The 24,999-nt window shown below is 38.7% G+C and overlaps 1 protein-coding gene across 2 annotated transcripts in view; it reads left to right on the forward strand.

The window, feature by feature from the left end:
* ero1b (endoplasmic reticulum oxidoreductase 1 beta) overlaps nucleotides 1-24,999 on the forward strand; it is a 35,982-nt gene that overhangs the window by 5,930 nt on the left and 5,053 nt on the right. For both annotated transcript variants that reach the window (XM_017435668.3, XM_017435669.3), the window contains exons 2-14: nucleotides 3,829-3,948; nucleotides 5,914-5,997; nucleotides 6,262-6,303; nucleotides 8,183-8,265; nucleotides 10,423-10,496; nucleotides 12,122-12,242; nucleotides 12,817-12,863; nucleotides 15,942-15,953; nucleotides 16,051-16,077; nucleotides 16,328-16,420; nucleotides 17,440-17,686; nucleotides 19,087-19,156; nucleotides 23,468-23,554. In XM_017435668.3, the coding sequence (XP_017291157.1) occupies nucleotides 3,829-3,948; nucleotides 5,914-5,997; nucleotides 6,262-6,303; nucleotides 8,183-8,265; nucleotides 10,423-10,496; nucleotides 12,122-12,242; nucleotides 12,817-12,863; nucleotides 15,942-15,953; nucleotides 16,051-16,077; nucleotides 16,328-16,420; nucleotides 17,440-17,686; nucleotides 19,087-19,156; nucleotides 23,468-23,554 (1,107 nt within the window). The remainder of the gene's footprint in view (nucleotides 1-3,828; nucleotides 3,949-5,913; nucleotides 5,998-6,261; nucleotides 6,304-8,182; nucleotides 8,266-10,422; nucleotides 10,497-12,121; nucleotides 12,243-12,816; nucleotides 12,864-15,941; nucleotides 15,954-16,050; nucleotides 16,078-16,327; nucleotides 16,421-17,439; nucleotides 17,687-19,086; nucleotides 19,157-23,467; nucleotides 23,555-24,999) is intronic.

Below are 24,999 nucleotides of genomic sequence, written 5' to 3' on the forward strand. Positions count from 1 at the left end.
CCTGAAAAGACATTAAAACAGCTGAACAGTCAATAAAAATCAAAAAACCCTTGAAACAGCAGAACAATGCCTCAGAACACCTGAACAATTCTCTTGTTCAGAATGTTCAGCTCAGATTCTTAGCTGAACATTCTAAATTCTATCACCGCGGCAACGCAGCACAAGACGAGAGTGACACTAAAAGTTTTCACTTTTTTAAACAGAGATTATAAAAAACTATACAAGATATCAAAAAGCTGAATCATACAGTAAGAGTTGAATGTCTTATGTTTTCTTCAAACCTTGAATGGAGTTCAATGTATTTCAATGAGAAAAAAAATTGCTGAAAAACCTTAATATTTTAAAAACCTTAAAAGATATCAATACCAAAAGTCATAGCACCCTTCTCCTGAACGAGCTGAACGTTTTGATACCTGAATGGCTGAAATTGCTTAAAAATTGCAGCCTGCGATAGATGCCGAAAAACGTACGGAATAGTTAAAGAATAATAAAGAGAAACAGGAAAACAATGGTGTGAATGCTTGAAAGCATTCACACAATAACTACTAATTGATAGCACCTAATTTGAATCCTAATTTAAGTCACAGTGCGATTGCGTCACTGTTGGTGCGCGTACCCTAGCACGGTGAGGTAGATAAAGGTAGCGGTTTTGAGGGAGCATGTGGAATAAAATGTGTATAAAAAATGACGTATTTATAATAAACAAGCAGAGCTTAGCCTGGAGGCCGGGTCACCAAAGCCTGGTGGCCTGCCAGGCTTATAATACACTGGGGGGAACCCTGTATTATTACCGTTTTGTGCCCTTTAGTGAAGGTTTTTTGTTTGGATTAAGGCAATAAATGCCTTCCTATTTTACCACAGATGAACGGTTCTGGTTACCATATCTTTTGAAATAAAACTACAGAACACAAAGTAATCTAAGAAAAAATGGGGAGAAGGTCAAATTCAATGTATTTCTTAAAGACTAAATGAAGAAATAAATGGGAGTGGTACAGGAGTCATTCTGAAGTGGGAACAGGAGTTATTTTACCGGTAGTGGGATGGGACAAGATTTTTTTCTTTGGTAGTAGGATGAGACAGGAGTGAAAATCAACTGGTGGCCACCCCCTCCACTGCCCCCCTTGATCAGATAGTCTTACACTCCTGAGTCTCAAGCTTTTGTTTGGTGTGTATTTTTAGTTTTTACAGCTATATGGGATTAGTAGAAGTTCATAAACACCTACGATTATGAAGTTTGGATTATGCCTGAAAGAACGAGATCCTGGCCGGGCTCAGCCTTAGGTAAGATGAGGAGCTCAGTCATGCGGTGGAAGCTTGGATTAGAGTCGCTGCTCCTTTGCATCGAAAGAAGGCAGTTGAGGTGGTCTGGGCATCTGATTAGAATGCCTCCTGTATGCTTCCCTTTGGAGGTTTTCTGGCTCTACTGCCCAGAGGAATTATGCAGCCCTTGGAAACACCTTGGTATCCCCTAGGACGAGCTGTTCACCGGTGTATGAAATCAAGCAGCTAGGCATGCAAACTGCTTCTACAAACATTTGTGAAAGAATGTGGTACTCTCAGGAGCTCAGTGAATTCTGACATGGTACTGTGATAGGATGCCACTTGTGCATCCTATCACAAGTCCAGTCATAACATTTTCTAGCTACTAAATATTTCACAGACATCTGCTAGTGGTATGATAACAAAATGGAAGCAATTGCGAATGACAGCAACCCAGCCATGAAGTGCTAGGCCACATAAACTCACAGAGTGGGCTCAGCGGATGCTGAGGTGCATAGTGCACAGAGGTCGCCAATGTTCTGCAGAGTCAATAGCTAGAGACCTCCAAACTTTACAAGGTCTTCAGATTAGCTCAAGATCAGTGTGTAGTGAGCGTCATGGAATGGGATTCCATGGCCAAGCAGCTTCATCCAAGCCTTATATCACCAAGTGCACTGCAACACATCATATGCAGTGGTGTAAAGCATGATGTCACTGGACTCTAGAGAAGGGCAGATGTGTTCTCTAGAGGGACAAATCACACTTCTGTCTAGCAATCTGAAGAGCAAATCTGGGCTTGGCAGTTGTCACGCGAACATAACTTGTCTGACTGCATTGTTCCAAGTGTAAAGTTTGGTGAAGGGGGGATTTTGGTATGGGGTTGTTTTTCAGGAGTTGAGCTTGGCTGCTTAGTTCCAGTGAAAGGAATTCCTAATGCTTCAGCATACCAAGACATTTTGGACAATTTCATGCTCCCAAAGTTGAGGGGAGCAGTTTGGGAATGGCCCCTTCCCCTGCCAACATGACTGTGCACCAGTGCACAAAGCAAGATCCATAAAGACATGAATGAGTGAGTTTGCTGTGCACAGTCTTCACCTCAACCTGACAGAACACCTTTGGGATGAAATATAGTGGAGATGCAACCCAGGCCTTCTTGTCCAACATCAGTGTCTGACCTCATAAATGTACTTCCAGAAGAATGGTAAAAAATTCCCTTAAATACATTCCTAAAACTTGTGGAAATCCTTCCCAGAAGAGATGAAGCTTTTATAGCTGCAAAGGAATGGGATATTACTTTATATGCATATAAAGGGAGATGAGCAAATGTTTTTGGCAATATAGTGTGTAGTCAGTGATTAGAGTTTCAATAAAATGTGTCCAGTGTTTTATGAGACGTGCTAACAGAAAGATTGGGTTGTTACAAACACTTATTGCTAAAGATTTAGACAGAAATATCCCACAATGCATAGAAATCAGAGTATGTGTTGCTTCTAACTCTCAGCTACTACCACACCAAATTTTAGATTGGATGAGTTCCAGTCATTTTTTTTCTGAAGATCAGTTATCTGTGGCAGCAAATGCCCCTTTTCCACTGGCTCTAAAGGTCCCGGCTCCACTCTACTCGGCTTGCTTTGCGCGCGTTTCCACTAGCATTTTTTTGAGGCCGGTCCCTGGTTTTTCTGTCCCTGCTTTGGAGTCGGGCCAGCTGGGCCAGCCCTTCTTCGTGGACGGCGCAAGCTTAGCTCCCGTTCACTCATTGGTCGTGGGTGTGGCCAGATGCAAGCATAAAGAGCAAAGAAAACAACGATAGACAATTTTGGAACGGTAGCGAAGTAATAGGAATATAAACAACAGCGTTAGCTTACCCTGCAGCGTTTCTGCCGTCTGTCCCCCAGCTGAAGGCCTGTAAAGCCTGAAATCTCCGGTGGATAACAGCTGTCCTACTCCGCGCAACAATCGCAGCATCCAGAGCATTTCTTCCACTGCGCCTCTCTTCCTGAAGGCTCAGGAGAATCACCATAAGTTTAAAAAACAGCAACAACACAGGGCCAACGTTGTCCATAGCGCTTCTGTTGTCTTCACAAATGACACCAAGTTTTGGTAGCGCACACTCATCCCCCCTCCCTCCCCACCTGCAACACAAGGAGGCATTCCTCTGCTACCGACCAAACTGGCCGGTGGCAAGGCGATGCCTTTTTATAGAGCCGAGCCAAGCCTGGCCGAGTAGAGTGGGGCTTCTGAAGTAGAGCCAGTGGAAAAGGGGCTTAAGTTGATGCTGACTGACACATGTGGACACAGTCTTTTACTCTTTTGAGACCTAAAAAAAACTCCTACTTTTTAAGGATATAAGTTTAAACTGTTTGCTGGCTGGAAGATGAGTTACCTTAAATCACAGACCAACAGTCAAGGCAGTAATAGCTGAGATAAGCGAACACTGCTCTCACCGCTGGATCTGAGCAGGATTTCCAGCGTATGAACTGGATGATAAGCCACTTGAAATTGTGTGCAAAAAAAATTTAATAAATGAGAAGTGCATCCGTTTCACAACATCTTTCTGCTCTGTTTCAGCTCACTGGAGTCTTGGATGACTGCTTCTGTGATGTTGAAAGCATAGACATTTTCAACAACTTCAAGATTTACCCTCGCATCAAGAAGCTGACTGAGAGAGATTACTTTAGATACTACAGGGTAAGTTTTGCTGCTTTATACACACAAGGATTTAGTGGAGATTACTTCTCTTCAAGAGAAGTAATCGATGTGTACCTTTGATAACTGATGTGTGCCCCATCAGTGTATGAATGGAGTTTCAAGCACTGATTTAGACTCCATAGAATGATTTATTCAGATTAGCTTTGTAGCGATGTAGGTGAGTGCTGTATGTATGTGTCTGTGGATGGGTAAATGAGGGCACAGATTGTTGCAAAGTGCCTTGAGTAGCCTGGATGGCTAGAAAGGTGTTATGTAAGTATAGTCCACTTATAAAAGTTTACAGTAAACTTTTTGTATTAATTGATTAACAGTGTGTCTTTAAAGCCCTAATTAGAGATTAATTGATTTGAATGACACAGTAGTCACCCGCAAGCTCCCAGGCCTCTCTGATAGAGGACCCGAGCTTGAAGTGAAAGTGGAACAAATAGGGCTATATATGACATACACACACATACACATAGCTACAACAATAGACCCCAAGCATTCTGCATGGAGAAACTTATGCTCTTTTTTTAAAGTCTGAAAGTTTTTTATTTTTTTTCCAGAACTTTGGAAAATAGCTATTGCTTTTTACTATACAGCTATGATGTCAATCAGCACAAAACTACCAGTCCTTTTTTCAGACCTTTCCTATCCATCCATCCATCCATTTTCTTTACCCGCTTCTCCATTCTGAGTCGCGGGGAGCTGGTGCCTATCCCCAGCAGTCACTGTGCGAGAGGCGGGGGACACCCTGGACAGGTCGCAAGTCCATTCAGACCTTTCCTATAAATGCTTAAATTTTTGCTTTGAATATGTGAAGTTTTTTGCATATTCTGAAATTTTGTATGTTCAGACATGTTGACACTGTTACACCCCAAAATGTGCATTCTTAAACAATGAATAAAACACTAATAGATCATTCATCAGTTACTGGCTTGTTTCATTTTCTAAAAGCAGTAAAAGGTATCTCTTCTACTAATAGTTTTACTAATTATGTTATTCTGAAAACTCACAATTTTCTGACATTGTACAAAGGAAAATAAATGGCTTTCTTGGGTTGGAGGCACCTTGTTTGTGTGGCAAACTAGCCTTCAAACTCTTTTAAGAGCTCGGGGACTGAAATAGGCATTAAGATTGACTTGTGAATCTACACACCGGTGGTTCAACAAGTCCTTGGAGGATTGGGGGGGGCAATGGTTGGAGGGACATGTATTGGGGGGGTATTGACCTCTGTCACAACTGCTTGTAGTTCTAGTTCTGTCTTGTGATCATGTGACAAACGACATCTTATCTGTCATATAAAATTTGAAATTTAAATAAAATCTGTTTGGTTTGTTAAAGACCCTAGAATTTATTTTAGTTTCACTTAACCTGAGAACACACTGCTTGATTATTGCCAGATTTTAACCACAATTTCCAGTTCAACAAAGTCTGCCCCAGTCTGCAGTAGTCAGGGACAGTTGGCATGGCTAGTTGACACAATAATTTGTTAGTGTGACTGACCCAACCTGATCTCAGTCATGGTCATGGTTGAATTTCTGGAGGTGAATCTGGACACAGTCAGGTAGTGTGAATTGATTACTGACCCAGTTTCAAACACATGTTGCCAACAGCCAATAAAAAAGAGAGGGTGGTACACAGGAAGTAGCGTTAGAAGAGCAATTAACTGTGCAGAAAGCACCAGCAGCAAACCAATTGTTGTCTGTTTTTTTTTACCTCTTTAAACTTCTCCCTTGCAAGAGTTTGATGCAGTTGTTGGTTTGACAGTTATTAAGTGTGTGATCCCTAGTCTTTTAGTCATCATGTAACAATTTTCTGTAACTGATCTGTTACTGTGTACTCCAAGTCTAAAATCTGTAAAAACTGGAAATTGTTTAGTGTGTCTCCAGCCTAAAGTGACTCCATCAAAGGGTTGACTTTGTTGAACCAAAATCGTTAAACCACAGTGACTGTTTCCTTCAGGTGAACCTCAAGCGACCGTGTCCTTTCTGGCCTGATGATGGACACTGCTCTATCAAAGACTGCCATGTGGAGCCTTGCCCTGAGGTATGAGGTCACACACATTTGGACTTGCTCCATGCAGTCCCTTTTCACTGACAAAGTCATAGATTTCATTATGACTTACATGAAATGTGATATTTCTCTTTACTTAAATAAACATAGGTTCAGCATATTTCTGATTAATTATCTGTACCATTAAATAAAAAAACTAAATATACTCCTTCAAATGGATGTACTAAGGTTAAGAAAGGTTGCTGTGGAAAACAAACAATAAAAAAAGAAAAGAAAACAAAAATCTTTGTCTTACAGAGTAAAGTCCCAGTTGGCATCAAGTCTGGAAACTACAACAAGGTAAGAAAAGATATATCTGTAAAGACTAATATATTAGTTTCTGTATTATTATTGTTGTTTTTTGTCTTTTAATAGAATGTTAGAGTTTTAAAAAACCTCAATAAATTCACAAAAATAAAAAATATAACTATTTTTAACTATGAGTACATATATTTAAATGCAGGGGTGGGGAATATCTTCAATACACACAATGTGTTGATATATAGATGTAGTAAACTACACAATGTTTAAGTACAATTTTTCTACTGCAATGTTTTAGTTGTCTGGATTTAATTTAATGGGAGTTTAATTAATTCCGACATCGAAGCAGACTCAACATTCTACTATGCGCAGAGTATTTTTGTATCAGGAAATAAGAAGGAAAGCATGGAAAAAGAAAACAAAATAGCCTTAATAGTTCAAGCAAGTTAATGATTGATTACAAATGGTGATTTAGTCCCCGTCTACACTACTCTGGATAATTAAAAAAGAACTTCTGTGTTTTCTTGTCCTGTTGACACATAAACTAATACTTTGGTGGAAAAAAATCAGATACTTTTGAAAACACTTTCCAAAATGAAGATTGTTGTTTTTGGTGTCTCTGTGTGGACTGGACCAACACAAGGTTTGAGAAACAATGACATAGCTGACAGTTTTTCACATCAGATCAAAAGTATGAATCTGTTGTCAGCAGTTAATTATGGTTTTTTAATGTAAAACTCTATGTGATTTAAAGGTTAGTGTTCAATTTTAGATATCAAACACCTGTAACAACTTCAAGGCCAATGAGGCCCAACCAGCTGCATTTTTTTCCAGCACTTCTTATCTTTGTAGTTAATTTTGTGCCAACACACACATGCAAACAGGGTAAAGTGTAGGATCTGGCACTTGTCTCCTCTGAAGGTTTCCAGATGGAGGCTGTGGACTGAATGCTTTCCAGCTTTAAACACCCAGCAGTTTCTGTTATAGCCAACTGGAGGGGTAAATGGTCACTTTACAGTACTCATGTTTGTGTGAAAAACAGTATCTGATGAAATTAAAGGCCTGGCATTCCTTTGAAAGAATTCGTATCGTCTATGACCTTTCATGCCAGAGTTCTAGACTAAGATCATCTGATGTTGAGAAATGATGTAGTTGTATCCATTTTGGTCAAAACTTGAAAATAACATTTTAAAACAAACATACACACAGACATTGGCAAAAATGTTGTTGATCTGCCTTCACCTTTGGTGGTGTGCAGTAAAGAGTCAATAAATCCTAACCAATGGAAATCAATGAGCTGACTGGAGTCTGACACCCCTGTTCTACTGAGACATCATGCAACATAATAAGACTACTTTTGTTTTCACTTTGAAGACCTGAAGCATCTTCAAAGGGAATGTCTGACCACTTTGAGTAGGGCTTTTGTGTAAAAATGATAAACTATTAAAATCTTATCTGTTGAAGATAGCCTCTTGAACAACTCAGTTTACATCTGGCAGAACTGATGAGCTAAAGCCTAGTCTGAAGGAAACCAAGACCAAAGAGGATTTTGTTTATCTTAAAACAACGACAATCTTCAAAATTTCCATGCAGGAAAAGTTCATGCAAAAAGCTTTTTCATAGACTTCTACATTGTCATCTAATTTACATTACATAGTTACTTACATGGAGTTCACATAAATAGCACCAGCAGCAGCACCAGGGAATCCAGCGGTCACATCTGGCAGGAATTTTAAAAATATTTCTGTCTATATAAGTCAGGTCAACCTTAATTTGTATCACATAATAACCCAATGTTGTTCCCAGCAAGAACAAAAATTAAACGGTTTGAAAATGCATAAAGAATATGACACAAATGTTTGTAGACTACAGGTGATTTAGCTGTGACATACTAACCTTCTCCCACTTCCCTCTGTAGTACTCCCAGGCATCCAATTCACTGTCAGATGTGTCAGAATGTGAACAGGCCAAAGAGCTGGGGGCCATCAACAGCACCCTGAGGTGAGACCACAGACTTGTTTATCTGTGGCTGCAGATAATATGCTAGGTCCAATGTTTCCTGCCATCCCACAAAACACTGCTGGCAGTTTGACTTCAGACAGAACTTAAAGCTGAACTGAAATCAAATCTAAAAAAAATTGACATTTCGTGTATGTTATTTAGTCAAACACATCCACACAACATTGCAGACAGAGAGGACCGGGGCCGAGGTGAAGAAAAGTGGTCAGATTTTATGGTGGAGGCAAAAAAGTGACTAACTGACCACCACCAGAGCATGTCAGGCACAGGTGGGGGTAAGGGCGTACCAAACTGATACCATTTGAAAGAAGGATGGCCGGTGTCGTGCTGAAAACTGATCAGGCACGCCCCCGCGAGGGAGCACGCATATATATTCATCTTGCAAAAGATTACTGTAAATTGGCCTTCGTTCTTGTTAATTAAATCAATTTAAAATGAAGAATAAAAATTTAAATAATAATGACAGAGTCGATGGATTTGGTTAAATTCATTTATTTTCCGACGAGGGAACAAGCCAGTGGTTGCACAGAGTTGTCTGAAGGGGCAGTCCCTACAAGGCAAGTTATTGTTTTCACCTCTGTGAATTCATTTATAACACTGTGGGGTGCAGTCAGGAGTAGCTTATCTCCTCTTCAGAATGTGACAGTTTTAAGATCCAGAAACATCCATGTTGTCCAGCTGTGTTACATCAAGTCCGTGTTGGAGGGCAACAAGCATTCATTTTGCATTTAAAAGCCTACCATACAAATAATTTAACCACATTTAAGAAGGACAATTTATATTTATTGTGAGCAATAAAGGCAGATGGCATCCAACGGGGTGAATACTTTTGCAAGGCACTGTATGTCAAACAAGAAGAACTAACTGAGGAGGAGGTCTCAGATTTCATAATCCATTTATTTATTTTTTCCTTTTTGTATTTGCCACATCCTGGATCCCAGATGACTGAGAATCTACTCCAGCATGTGAAACAAGCTGGTTGACCTCTGAAAATCATCAGTATCTATATCTTTGGTCAACATATAATTTTGTGATTTTCTTTTATTTTCCTCAATGTATCAGTTGAAACAACAACAGATTTTCTCCACATCTCTAGTATGTGCTGCATATCAGAGGAGCTGCAGTCTGCAGCTGCAGCAGTGGCAAAATGAAACAAGTTAGAAAAGGTTTCCAACGACTGAAGGGGACTAAAATATGGGAGCACTTTCAGCCAGCTGACAATAAAACAGTTGTTTTAACCTTCTAAAAGGTTTTCTTTTGCATTTGACATCTGAAAACGAGGCACACATAGCCATTGATGAACTGCCAACTAATAATAAAAAAACACCAAAAGTGTTTTAAGCTGCTAAATCCACTCTGTACAGTTAAACAGGTTACTTTTTAAGAGAAAGAATTTCAGAGGGCACTTTTAGACTAGGAACTGGGTTTACATTAGCTTTTTTATGCTGTTTCTAAGCGGTGTTGTGTCAAATTGTGTTCCCCGAGATCTGTTACCCCACCAGCTTCACCATGCTTTCTTTTTAACATCTGGTGTTTGAAGCAGCAGTATTTTTAGTTAAATTCTAAAAGAAAAGATCCTGATTTCCTTTTGTCTATTGTAAAAGTAGAAACATATCCTGAGGACTGGAAATCTACTAAACTTAGGTGGAGGAAACATCTCAGCAGGACATCACAACATCTGACCTGTGTGTGTTCATTTACCTGTTTTAAGGAGTTAATTGTCTAGATACTGTTTACTGCTAAATGAAAAACATAAGAATCAGACAAGTTCATTCAGTATATTATACAGGCAATTAATAAATACAATTCATAATTGATATGAAAAGTGTAAGTAAGTTAAAAAACATAAAACATAAATGTTCCAGTTGCAGTTCTTACCAATAACAGCCTTACAATATGATAAATATTCATGCTTTTCATTTTTAATAAACATAAATAATCAGAGGCCCTTAAAAGGCCCTGACAGGTTGCTGCTGTAGAGTTGTTTGAAATCTGCTGACTAAAACTTACATTTATAGCTGATGACACAGATGTATGTGCTACTTTGTAAAATAATAATTATTCTTTACGCTTTATACTGCTGCAGTCTGATATTTTATTTCATGTAACACATGATTTTTATGTTATATTTTGTTGCAGTAACCAGAGTAAAGAGGCGTTTGCTGATTGGGCAAGACATGACGACGCTCAGGATCACTTCTGTGAGCTGGATGGTGAGTCTTTTTGTTTCTCTGACCTTCATTCTGCTTCATTGTCAGGACAAAATTTACTATTAAACACAAAACTAAATCGAACAAACCAATCTGAACCACATTCCCTTAAATGCTATTAACCTCATCATGGTTTTTATAGTGCAAAAAAAAGACAAATTGAACTTTTTGATTCTTTTTAGAAGTTCACCATGATACATTGACCAAATGGTGGAAATTATTTACTTTGAAAAATGTCATTTTTTATTAAAAATTAAAAAGACCTAATTTAATAGGCTCTTTCACAGGAAACCTCAGGCTGGGACTTCCACACCTTCTGGCTGCCTTTGTAAGAATCCTAAAAAAAGTCTATGTTTCAGATTTGATAAGTGTTCTCAATATTTACAATTCAGTTCTTCGTGGTCAAAGTGAACACTTCACATATCCAAAATGACATTCTTCATCCACTATTAGCATTTCATCTTACTCAAACATCATTCATCCTTCGATGAATGACAACACTTTTACCTTTTGTGTGTTTGACTTTCAGCTGCAGAGATCCACAAATGTTTTTTTTCCTGTCTAAAACCATTATGGATTTAAAAAAATTTTATATTTAGAACCTCATGCCTTAAATACCTACAATGTCAGAATTAGTCAGAAGTTTTATTGTAAATGTTTATCTTATTGTCCTATCTAAAATATGAGGTTCTCAGCGCTTTGGGGTCCTTGGACTACATAAAGCGCTATATAAGTGCAAGCCATTTACCATTTACCATTTTACTAAGGGAGTGTGTGTTTGTGGTTGAGGGTGAGAGGTGGTGTGTGTGTGATTGTTTGGGAGGGTTATGGAGGAGATTGCTGAGGATACCATTGACTCTTTTTTAACAGGAAGAAAACCTCCATCAGAGCCAAAGTACAAAAACCATTCTGAGCTTTTTATCCCCCGCTGCTAAAAGCAAAGCAATATCTGTGTGTGTTTGCACATCTTTATTGTATCGAGAGTAAAAAGTTCTCAGAAAGTAATATTGGATGTACATCTACAGCAATGACCTTTGGAGTCAACCCACTTCAAAATGGCCAACCCAGCCAACTAACTTCAGAATATAAAAATGGCTATAACTCAGCCAATTTTGCAGATATTGAGCTAAAATTGGTGAGGTAGTAGCTGAGCATCATTCCACTACATACTTTAAGCTCTATATATTGCATTGAGTTGTTGGAGTCAGTTCTGTTTGGCTGTTTCTAATCAACCACTGAATGAATTTCAGTGAAAATATTAGAAAGTAATCTTTAAATGTACAAGTAAACAGACTGTTTGGAGTCAACCCAGTTCAGTATGGCTCATCACAGCTAATTGACCTGAGCTCACACAAAAAAATGCAATATTCTATATTTAATTCTATATTGACTAAAATTTTAGTTTGGTAGTAGCTGAGAGTCATTCACTACACACATTCCAAGAGCTAACAGAACGTGAGATCACATGACATGTTGTTTTCAAGATTTGACCAAAGCAGCTACAACTCTGTCATTTCTAAACATAAGATGATCATACTCTAAAACTCTGGCATAAAAAGTGGTGGATGATATGCATTCCCTCAGTGAATGTGTGTGTGTGTGTGTGTGTGTGTGTGTGTGTGTTTCAGATGAAACCTCTCCAGATGCTGAGTATGTGGATCTGCTGCTCAATCCAGAGCGATACACTGGATATAAGGGTCCTTCTGCCTGGAGAGTCTGGAACAGCATCTATGAGGAAAACTGCTTCAAGTGAGAGACAGTCACACACACACACACACACACACCGGTTGTGTCTTTACACCTTCTAGTTGGAACATTTGTTACATGAGTTTATTTTGACAAAGAAAAATGCAGTTTATTAAGTGAAAAGTTCTCTTTTTTTCAGAAAATATTGTACACATAGAGCAGGTCCAAACAAGTTGAACTGTTGTGTTTTTGAAAACATGTCAAAAGTTAGAAATCCCACCGTGGAGTCACCTCAGCAGCATTAAATCCCCTGGGACACTGGCAGCAGCTGAGCACAACATGAACTGGATCTCAGTGGCCTGACACTCATACAAGGACTTTATGTTTATATTTAATTAGGTCTTATCCATCCTTCTCTAAAAATACTAAAAACTGCCCAGACTCTGTAAAACTTTAAAAGATATGGGACATTCATGTTTTTACTGTTAATCCAATGCTGGGTTTTATTGTTTTAGAATAAATTCTGCAAAGCAATCTAAAAACTATTTCTGCAATAAATGGGAATACTATTTAGAATCTACATTTAGTTTTCTTAATTTGAATATAAATCAGTGATTTCTTGCTTTTGTGTTAACAGGCCCAGATCAGTGTACCGACCTCTGAACCCTCTGGCTCCTAGCCGAGGTGAGTACAAATAATATTCCTAAGTTCCTTTGTTTCCTGTTTTCCATGGCAGGAAACAAAGCAACAGGACAGATAGTGTGCTGGACTTTCTGAAATACTTATTCAAATAATCATAATAATATTAAGTGCTATTTGCTATTGAGTGCAGTCATTCTCCAAAAATACTTCAAAATACTTCTGAAATTGAAAAGACAATTTAAAAATATATATATATTTACTAAATTTATCAAATTAAAAAGCACATTTTCAAGAGCTTTGCTTTTTGTATCATATCATCATATAAAATGTTTTGTCATATTTACATTTTTTGTACTGAGTTAAAATTTACTTGAATCCCCCTCACCTTCAGAGCAGTTGAAGAATCTATTCAGTCAAGGAGGACAGAGAACATTGCCAGTATAAAAGACGGCGTCATTGCTCAAATGCAACAACAGAATCAGTACCAGCGAGTCTCTGCTCCAGATACAAAAAGTGAAGCTTAGATATTGAATATTATATTACACCAAATTTATATACATATATATATATATATATATATATTACACACGCACACAGACACAGACATATCCCAGAACGTTCCACAAAACTCCATTAAACCCATTATTAGAAAATGGAAAGTCGATGCCACCACAACAAACCTGCCAAGAGAGGGTTGTCCACCAAAACTCACAAATGCGTGAGAAGGGTATTAATCAGAAAAACATCCATGAGGCCACAGATAACTCTGATGGAGCTGCAACTCTTCCACAAAGATGGGAGGATCTATCCTTAGGACCACCAGAAGCTGCACAGAGCTGGGACTAATGAAGGAGTAGCAAGAAAAAGGGGCAGGGTTAGAAAAAAAAAAAGCTGGACTGTTTGGAATTTCTTCCCCAAACATGTGGAACAAGGTGCTGTGCTCAGATGAGACTAAGCATCAAGGATAGCACCATGTTTGAGGCAAATCTACCACCTCCCATTATGCTGAGAACCCCATCCCTACAGTGAAGCATGGTGGGGGCCGCATCATGCTGTTGGGATGTTTATTAAAGACCAGGATGGAGGTTCACTTTCCAGCAGGACATTGACACTAAACACTCTATTGGTTTAAGGAGAACCAGTTAAATGGTCCAGTCAAAGCCCAGACCTCCATCTAACAGAGAATCTCTGGATTGATTTTAAGATCATTGGACACAAGCAGCACCCTTCCAACCTGAAGGAGCTGCAGCAGTTTGGTCATGAAGAACAGAAAAAAAGTCCAGTGCTTAGATGGACCAAGAATACAGAGATGGACCTAAAGAGACTTAATGGTGAAACTGCTGCAGAAAGTGGGGGGGCTGAATGAATGCCATATGCTTTCATGCACCATTTTTAAGTTTAATATTTTTTTAATATTATTGAAAGCAAGTTTTTAAAATTTAATTTCATTAATCTGAAATACTTTTTTGGTAGAAATATAATAAACAAAATAAAAATTCATTTAAATTCCAGGTTGTAAGTCAACAAAATGGAAATACGATGTGATAGCAGGTTTCGCTCGAATGTTGGAACAATGGGTTCAAAGACCAAACTGCAAAGTGTTTCATAGTGAATTTGGATGATGGGTACCTATGTTTCCATAGATCCCACATACTTCCCATATAGCCTCTCTCTCTAGGCTTACTCTCATAGTAGCACTCCAACAGTGGTGAGGTTGCCCATTGTGTTGGATTGTCGATGCAACCCTCCTCTCCCACTCTTCACACACTGATAGCAACACCGCAGGAGGAATGCTAGCACAGGCTTCCAGTAGTTTCAGGTGCTGCACATCTCGTATCTTCACAGCAGAGACAATCGCCTTCAGATGACCCCAAAGATAAAAGTCTAAGGGGGTCAGATTGGGAGACCTTGGGGGCCATTCAACTGGCCCACAGCGACCAATCCACTTTCCTGGAAGTGGAAGTGGGAGAAGAGTGTTGCATTGACAATCCAACACAATAGGCAGCACTTTGAACACATTTTATAAGTAGTTAGAAATTTGTAAATAACTCATGAAAGAATAAAGTTGTGTTAAAACCAAGCACACCATTGTTTATTCTTGTGAAATTCCCAATAAGTTTGATGTGTCACATGACCCTCTGCCCATTGAAATAACAAAAGTTGGATCCAAAATGGCCAACTTCAAAATGGCCACCATGGTCACCACCCATCTTGAAAAGTTTTCCCCCTCCCATATACTAATGTGCCACAAACAGGAAGTTATTATCACCAACCATTCCCATTTTATGAAGGTGTATCCAAACAAGAGTCAGAGAAGATTTAGCAAGTTTTTTCACATACTTGATTCTGATGCTCAACACACAAATGCATTTTCTTTATAAATGTGGCACCATTTATAGTAAACAAAAAGGATACGATTTATTGCCAAGAAGCATTGTTACAACAAAGAAAAAATTGATTACTGTTGTATTTGTTCTTCCCGTATAGGCCCTTTCTTTAGGTAGTGCTTTTATAGTTGCATTCCAACATTTGTACTGTTTTGGCTCATTTAACATCAGAATGTCCATGTTCCCCAACATCTGAGGCAAAACTTTGTTAATTTGGGTGATGTTCAAGCCAGCATGGCATCATTTGCATGTTTCCCACTCATTACACAACCAAAGTTGCTTGGAGGCTGGCTGTGCTGAGATTTGAATCCTGCACCCTGTGATTTTCCTATATCAACAATAACTCTGCACCAACATTTCCCAACAACATACATACATAAGTCACAGGTACATACACACTGTGGCACGAAGGTCATGGTTCAGTCGATCATTGTCTTATTTACACTAAATTTTCAGCCTGTAAACAACCAACCCAAATTAGAATAAAAACATAAATAATGCGTGGACATTTTATAATCTCTGTGATGCCTTTGTTATTATTATCTTCAAACTCATTACCTTTGAATCTAAGATAATAGATAATAATAATAGTAGCTAATAGCTGATAGTTGTGTTTTTCTCTCTGCATCTTATTGGATTTATGTAGATATGCATTTGTTCAGTGTTTAATCATCTCTGTTTTTCAATTAAACAAAGTATTTTTCTTTTTTCTCCTCTGTTGTTCTTTGTTCAGGAGATGATGATGGTGAGTAAAATGCAACTAGCTGAACAAGAACTTTTTTTTTTCTTTTTTAAGCCTTTTTTAAGCTTTTTGTGGTTCCTATTTGTGTGTCACGTTGCAGGAGAGGGGTTCTACAAGTGGCTTGAAGGTGAGTTCCACCCCATATTTCTGCTTTTCTACTCATATAGTTTTCTAATCTTTCTAATCTTTTGCATTCGAAAGAAGAACATTGACTATTTACTGGTGTGTTCATTTGTACTTGATACTGTGAGACCAATAAATTGACTTTCTGAATGTTATTTTTTTAGCTGTCAAAAATGAATTGAATTTTGTTTTCTAACATTTCTAAAAGGACCTGATTTACATTTTAACCTGACTGCACTTCACTTACTGTGCAGGTTTGTGTTTGGAAAAAAGAGTTTTCTACAGACTCATTTCTGGCCTACACAGCAGCATCAACATCCACCTGTGTGCCGAGTACCTGCTGGATGGTAAGGCCATCATCACATGGGTTCACAATCATTTTGCAGATCTCATCACAATCACACTAAGAGTTCCTTTACACCAGGGGTTCCCAGCCTTTTCTCCTCAGAGCCCCCCTTCCTGCACCACCCCACTTTGTTGCACTTTGCTGCAACTTTTCTGTAACAGTTTGGTATTATTCCAGCCACCACTGGACATAATAATTAATTATGGAAGAAATCATGTTTCCAATGCTTTGAATCGTTCCCAAACCCTAAGAAGATCTTTGGATAATCATCTGAAGCGGATCAGAATAGTTTTCCTTCCCCAGCTATGGGACTAATTGTAATAATCACTACATTACCACTGTGATGGAAATATAAGTGTATCAGTCATGTTTCCTTTTACAAATTACGTTTAAACTTCAAATGAGAATGAATCTCTTTTTAAAGGTACGTAAAGATGAAATTGACCGGCTTTTTCACCGCTTTGAATCAGCTTAAAAACAGATGAGTTCCTCAAAAGTATCCAACCCATTTATTGATGTTTGGGTTGGGAGATGAGCTTACTGGTTTCACTACTTTCCACATCCTTGCTGTTTGTTTTGTGAAAAGACACCGTGAGCAACGGGTACGATGAATCTGACACCATCCCTGAGCTCTCTAGCATCCCCCAGTCTGGGAACCTTTACTTTACAACATGACATCCTCCCTCAATAACAGTCACCAACATTTTGTTTTACATTAAGGAAAGAATGCAAAATGTTTTATTGGTTTGGTAATATAAGCTTTTTTTTAAGATATAGCACACTTTTCTTTTCATAAATATCATTTTCTTGAACAAAAGTAGTGAAACTTTTCAGAAGTCAAATCTTGGTCAGAACACAGTGAACCTGAGTCAGATTTTTCAGTAGGTTTATTTTGTTTTAATGTTGGAAAAATACAACACAAAAACCCCTAAAAAGTCCCCAAACAGAACTTTGTGAAATAATTATTGAACAAAATGGAGCTGTGTGTCACGTGGTGAAGTGCTGTTCCTGTCATGGCAGAGAGCTGGAGCCACACCGTATGGGGACCAAACATCCACGAGTTCCGTCAGCGCTTTGACACGGCTGAGACAAAGGCTGAGGGCACCCGGCGGCTGAAGAACCTCTACTTCCTGTATCTGATAGAACTGCGAGCTCTCTACAAGGTGGCGCCATACTTTGAGCGAGCCATCGTCAGCCTGTACACTGGAAATGTTCCAGAGGATGGAGAAACCAAGGACCTGCTGCTGCAGATCTTCAATGAAATCAAGTAAGGACACGACAACAGAAAACAGTAAACACCCACTTCACACTGGATGGTCTTTACAGGATTTTGGTGAGGTCTTCTGAGGCATATTAAGAACTACAGGTAGGAATTTTTAGACATCTCACAGTTGGATTCAGTTTCGATTCAGAGGGCTGGGATGTGGTTATTAAAGAATTATTGATGCATTTTAATGCATCCATAATCCCACTTCAAACAAAATCCTGAACATATAACCTCTCAGACCTAAAAGAAACTAGATATGCTACAATATAAATCAGTTTTCATTCCAACAAGATTTTGGAAATAAATGTAACAAAAAAAGGGTGAAAATGTTGAGAATACTGATTAGATTTTGGTGGTGATGCAGATCACAATCCAGATTCAAGGATTGTTTTAAAGGATTTCAAGCAGATAGTGACTGGCTGTGGTGAAGGTTTGTTAGAGCTGCTGGATCAGATGTGGTTCATTGGCAGTCACAAAACAACAGCAATATTTCATATATATATATATATATATATATATATATATATATGTGTGTATATATATGTGTGTGTGTGTGTGTGTCCAAGGAGCTTTTGAGAAAGGTCCTCGGATGAGAAGCGAAACGTCTTCAGCTACAGAATAGAAGTCCAGTTGTTGTTGTTTTAATTTACTAGGATTACATGTCCCAGATGAATGAAGTCCTTCACCAGCATCAAACAAGAAGCACGTGTTCTCGTCATGATCAGGCCTGCCAGAAAAAGAAGGAAGAACCGGGGATGTTGTTGAGGATTTGCACAGAAATCCTTTTCTCTTGCATCTTTTCATGCTACTGATGGTGTTTTCTCCCTCAGAGCAAGGCTGACACTGATGCTGGAAGCTCAGAAACTCCCATCTATAAGATAATTCTGCAGATCAAAACAAGGTCATGGAAACATCCAAGCACAGATGTGATACCAGTAGTGGTACCATCCTGCTAGCATGTTGCTGGATCCTGAAGTTCAAAACAAAGGAAGTTTTCCAAATAGGTTCCGTAGGTCCTGAGGAGCATGGTGAGGTTATCATTCAGTGTGAAGGGGGCCTAGTTTTATTTTCAGGAACAAGAGTGGAACTATACAAGTAGCAGCAGAAAACATTTTATGGAGGATGTTAGTTTGCACATTCAACAGTTTTCTTACGTTTCCAGTTCCCTGCAGTGTGTTCATAAAACACAAGAAGTGCAGAAGTTTCTACATTATGTGTGTAATCACATTGTTTGTAAAGTTGTTTCCTTTTGTCTGTTTTTTTATGCAGAGAGCCTGGTAATTCTGAGCATGTTTTTACAGCTGCAGATATAAATATTTCAGTTTCTGAAGACATGCGTCCTGCACTAAATCCTGCTTTACAGGGGATTTTAACACATATCAGCTGTTTTTGTCTTTCAGAGCTTTCCCAATGCATTTTGATGAGAAGTCCATGTTTGCTGGACACAAAATGGAAGCCAAGACATTAAAGGTAAAACTTTAAATAACATAAATCATACAGTTACAGTCAGAAGTTTACATCCACTCATCATGTCAGATTAATTTCAGATTTATTTCAACTCTTCTTTTTCTAGAGTTAATGATTATATAACATACAACTTCAAAGGTTTTTAAAAACAAGGTCAAATTTGTTGTTTAAATTCACACAGTGCCAGAATTATACACACAAGCTCAAATATATCAACACATCAGCATTAATATTTGGGTGAATGTCCGTTAGCAAGCTGCATCTACACCACAAGCACCTGATCAATGGAGCAAACAGAGCAGCTTTAAAGTGGGGTTGCAAACTTATGTGTGTTTATCCATTTTGTTCTCACTCCCAGCAATAAGACAAAAGCATGTACTGTTTATTAGTTCTAATTTTACAGCATTCAGCTGTGGAGATGGGAAAGTCAGCACATTTTAAAAAGTGTTAAAACTGTGCTGAAAATTTTTCTGACAATGAATCAGATAAAAATTTGAGGGATATCAAACTATTTAAAAACTCAAGATATTCACAATTTCATAAAAAGTGGGAATATAAGTCCTTTTATGAAGGCTGTGTTGTGGACCACTGGCTTTATTTTATCCGTCAATAAGCACCTGGTGAGTCTGGCTGATGAGAACACTCTTCTCAGCAGGATTGGTCAAGTTCATTTAAATTGGTTGGTTTCCTGGCACAAACCTGGCTTTTAATCATAATCCACAGATTTGGGGTTGAGGTTAGGGCTTTGGAAGGCCATTTCCAGTTAGCTAGTTTTATCCAATCAGAGACCACGTCAGAGTGTTTGGGATCATGGTCCTGTTGAAACACCCACTGTGTCCATGTTTCAACTGTCTAGATGTTGATTTGAGGTAGAGTTGAATAATTAGAAGGTAATCCTTTTTCATTATTCCATCTACTTTGTGCAATGCACCACAGCATGATGCTACCTCTACCACCACGTCTGACAGTTGGTACAGTGTTTTTTTTTTTACCAAAAAGCCTCACCATGACTCTCCCAAACGCAGTTTTTTCAATTCAGTTTATTTTTATAGTGCCAAGTCACAACAAAAGTCATCTCAGGACACTGTACAAAAAGATTCACAGACATTATAAAGAGCCAATTAGTAAAAGTTATCTCTCTAAGGAAGCCAGCAGATTGCATTCAATCTTGACTTCATTGCAGTCTCTGATCCTGAGCAGCACATTGTCAACAGTGGAAAGGAAAAACTCTCTTTTAACAGGAAGAAACCTCCAGCAGAACCAGAACCAGAACCAGGCTCAGGATGAGCAGCTTCTGCTTCAACCGGCTGGGGTTAGAGGACAGGATGGAGACACAGACAAACACAGAATGACTGCTCCAGGTGGAGTTTCTACTGGAAGAAAGAAAGAAAAACATGTTAATGACAGAAATAATTACAGTAGAGAAAGTAAAGACAGCAGCAGAGCGAGGAAATATGGTTAATTTATCCTCCAGCAGTCTCAGCCTATAACAGTATAACTAAGGGAGAGCTCAGGAAACCTAAACCAACCTTAACTATAGGATTTATCAGAAAGGAAAATCTTAAAAGTAGACAGGGTGTCAGCCTCACAGACAGAGAGGAGCCTGAGAACTGAAAGCTCTGCCTCCTGTTCTACGTTTAGAAACTCCAGGAACCAGAAGTAAACCAGCAGTCAGAGAGGGAAGTGCTCTGTTAGGAAAATATATGGATCAATAAGATCTTTAATATAAGATGGAGCTTGGTTGATGAGAGCTTTGTATGTTAGAAATAAGACTTTAGATTTTATTCTGAATTTGACAGAGAGCCAATGGAGAGAAGCTAAAACTGGAGAAACATGATCTCTCCTCCTGACTCTCATCAGAACTCTGGCAGCAGCATTTTGGAACAACTGAAGACTTTTTTAAGAGTTTATGGACTCTCAGATAATTAAGAATTACACTAATCCAGCCTAGGCATGATAAATGCATGGACCAGTTTTTCTGCACCATTTTGAGACCAGATGTTTCGAATTTTAATGATATTATGCAGGTGGAGGAAAGTGATCCTAGTAACATGTTTAATGTGGGGGTTAAAAGACATATCCTGATCAAAAATAGCACCAAGGTTCTTTACATTAGAACTGGAGGCCAAATTAAAGCTGCAATTGGGAGTTCTGAGAAAACCATGGACTTAGCCTGAAAATTTGAAAAAAACAAACCAACCCACCTTACAGGCCCCTCCCCCTTGTTCTCTGCTGCGCTACAGCCCTCCCTCCCTCAGCTCCTCATCCACTGGGGAGCCTTCCGTGAACACGCAGGCTTGTCAGCAGGGCCACCGATGAATTAACAGTTTTGGCACATTCAGTGGTAGGGACAAAACATCAACAATATGCTTTATATTGGCTATGGCTTGCCCATACTTCGGTTCCAAACTTGGTCTTCAAATCATGTATTTTGCAGTAACGTTCCATATAATGTAACTTTGTAACGTTGCACTCTTTCTACAAGTAAGCTAACATAACGGTAGCTACTGTATGTAAATAATTATTTTAGCAATATGTAATGTTAGATAAGGTTTGCTAGTACATTATTTGAGCAACATGACAAGCCAGTAAATAAGCAGGTCTGTCAATCACTCCTCCTGCTCTGATTAGGCATATTTCTGCACAGATTATCTGTCTCATATTTTACTGTCAGGACATAGTGACAGTTTTAACACACTGTCATTATGTGTAAAATAAAATACACTTTTATAAAAGTTACCTACTGAAGCTTTAATGCCACCCAGTGTAAATAAAAAGCTGCAAAATTTGTTCCTAAGATGCTCATGTCCAAAAACCACACCCCCTGTCTTTTCTGGGTATACAGTAAGATTGTTCTTCACGTCGGTGGTAATGACACCTGGTTACGCAAGTCAGAGGTCAGAGGTCACTAAAATGAATGTTGCTTCGGGGTGTTACTGTGCAAAAACTGTCAGACTCCATAGATGTTTAGTCACATGTCGTCGTTCAACCACTGACTGTCCAGGTGGTGTCCTGAAAACAACGTGGGCTACATAGATAATTGCAGCGCTTTTTGAGGGAAAACCTGGTTTGATGTGGAGAGATGGCATCCATCCCACTTTGGGTGGAGCCGCTCTTCTTTCAAGGAATTTGGCCGATTTTGTTCATCATCCAAATTATTGACAACCCAGGGACCAGTCCAGCACCTCTCTGCTGCTTCTCCTCTTACCCACCCAAGCCCCCATTGAAACAGTGTCAGTTCGTCCATGGCCCAAATTAAAGACACCAAAAAATATTTAGAAAAATAAATCATAAAAATAAACAGTTACTTTACCAGAACAAACAGATAAAATCATTAAATGTGGATTACTGAACATAAGATCTCTCTCCTCTAAGTCTGTGTTAGTTAAAGATTTGATAACTGATTTATTTTGTCTTACAGAAACATGGCTACAACAGCAGTTTGTTAGTATAAATTAATCCATTTCTGATAATTATCTAAATTTTCATGGTCCTAGAAGAACAGGTGGAAGTGGAGTTCTGAATTCTCAGATTTTTTTGTCCGACTTATTATTGAATATAGATAAAGTCATAATAGTGTGGATTTCAATATTCATGTGGATGTTGAAAGTGAAAGCTTAAACATAGAATTTAATAATTCAATAAAGTCAATTGGTTTTACCCAAAATATCCACAAATCTACTCATTCTCTTCATCAGACTCTTGATCTGGTTCAGACATATGTCATATAGAGTAAGGACTTACTAATACATCCTCACAATCCTGTTCTGTCTGACCATTTTTTAATAAACTTTGAGTTTATATTGACTGACTACACAGCCACTGAGAGGAAATTTCATTATAATAGATGTTTATCAGAGAACGCTGTAACCACATTTAAAGAATCTCTTCTATTATTATTCTCCTCTGTGTTGCAGAGTAATGCAACAGAGAGCAGCAACTTAGATGATCTCAGATTAATCCTGTATGTGTATAATGTATGATTTAAAAAAAAGGTAAATCCAAAGCCATTTTTAAAAATCATTTAAGTTAGATATTGTATATTCATCACACCTTGGAACAAACAGCAATTCACAAAAATCATTAAAAGCCCTTTAGACCTCAACTGTATGTTTCAGCATTATTGTTGGAAAAAGGGTTGAAAACATACTTAGTCTTCTTCTTTAGTCTCTATTGAACTTTTTTGTTGGATGTAATTGGTTTAAATCTGTTTTAATTGTTATGTGTAGAGGAGGTTTCAGACAGCACACAGGAGGAATGGTTCTGTTTCTGATTCTAAACCCCCATTATCAACACCTTCATGTTTTTAATCAGGAGGAATTCCGACTCCATTTTAAAAACATTTCTCGGATCATGGACTGTGTTGGCTGCAGTAAGTGTCGACTGTGGGGAAAACTGCAGGTGAGTTTTTTTTACTGTTTCTGTTCAGGTGATGGGCACAATTTTATGTTAGATCTTTACCAAATGGCTCAGACTGATTTGAATCAATGGGTGATTAACAGGCTTCTGCAGAACAAGAAGAGGTGATTTAACCTCTGAATCAGGTGTGTTGGAGCAGAGAAACAAGGAAAACATGCAGAATAGTGGCCCTGAGGACCAGGGCTGCCTACCCCTGCCTTAAAACCTATTAAATTTAATTGAGGAAATAACTGAAGTTGTTGTTCTTGATCCCAGTGGAAATATCAGTGCTTTGAGTAGTTTGAAGCCATTTGTAAAATCTCACGTAAAAATATTGGGGGTGAAATTTGATTTGAATTTTAACCTTGAGAAACAAATTAGTTATGTAGCAATAAGATCCTTTTTAAAATTGAGGCCTTTATCTGAAGTGAAACATGTGTTAATGTCCGTCATCTTTCTTTATAAAAACTCAGTAGTGAAGAAATGAGTAAAGAGAACCAGGCTCAGAAGAAAAATGTGAAAGCTGCTGATAGTGGTTCTTTAGGGTCACTATGGTAACCATGTACCTGTATCTGTCACTCTCTGACTGCACTTTTAACTCTCTGAAGGTCCTTTAACTTTATGACAACAACTGTTCCTGGGGGGATTGACTACCTTACATAACTGTAAAAAATACTATTATTAATTTATTTTTTCCTCCATAAACTACTCATTCTATTAAAGCTATCTCAGCCTGAAATATAAATCTTTTTTCTTTTCAACTGTTCCCTGTTCAGGGGTCTCCACAGCGAGTCATCCTCCTCCATCTAACTCTGTCTTCTGCGTCCTCTGTCCTCAGTCCACCTACGTCCATGTCCTCTCTAACTGCATCCATATATCTCCTCTTTGTCTTTTTCCTGGCAGCTGCCTCTAACATCCTTCTACCAATATACCCACTGTCCCTCCTCTGCACATGTCCAAACCATCTCAGTCGTTCAACCTGTGCTGTTCCTCTGATGACCTCATTCCTAACCCTGTCCATCCTTGTCACTGCCAAGGAGAACCTCAACATCTTCAGCTCTGACACTTCCTATTCTGTCTCCTGTCTTTTTGTCAGTCCCACTGTCTCCAAACCATACAACACAGCTGCTCTCACCACTGTCTGTAAACCTTTCCTTTGACCTTTTGCTGCCACCTTTTTGTTACAAATCACTCCTGAAATTTTACTCCATCCACTCCATCCTGCCTGGACTCTCTTCTTCACCTCTTTACCACACTCCCTGTTTTCCTGGACAGTTGACCCTAAGTACTTGAAGTCCTGAACCTTTGTGTCCTCTGACCTCCTTGTAGCCTCATTGTTCCACCTGCCTCCCTCTCATTCACACACAGGTACTCTGTCTTACTAAGGCTGGCTTTCATTCTGTCTTCAAGTGCATACCTCCACCTCTCCAAGTTCTCTTCCACCTGTT

The sequence above is a fragment of the Kryptolebias marmoratus genome, linkage group LG6, assembly GCF_001649575.2.
Source record: "Kryptolebias marmoratus isolate JLee-2015 linkage group LG6, ASM164957v2, whole genome shotgun sequence".
NCBI lineage: Eukaryota > Metazoa > Chordata > Actinopteri > Cyprinodontiformes > Rivulidae > Kryptolebias > Kryptolebias marmoratus.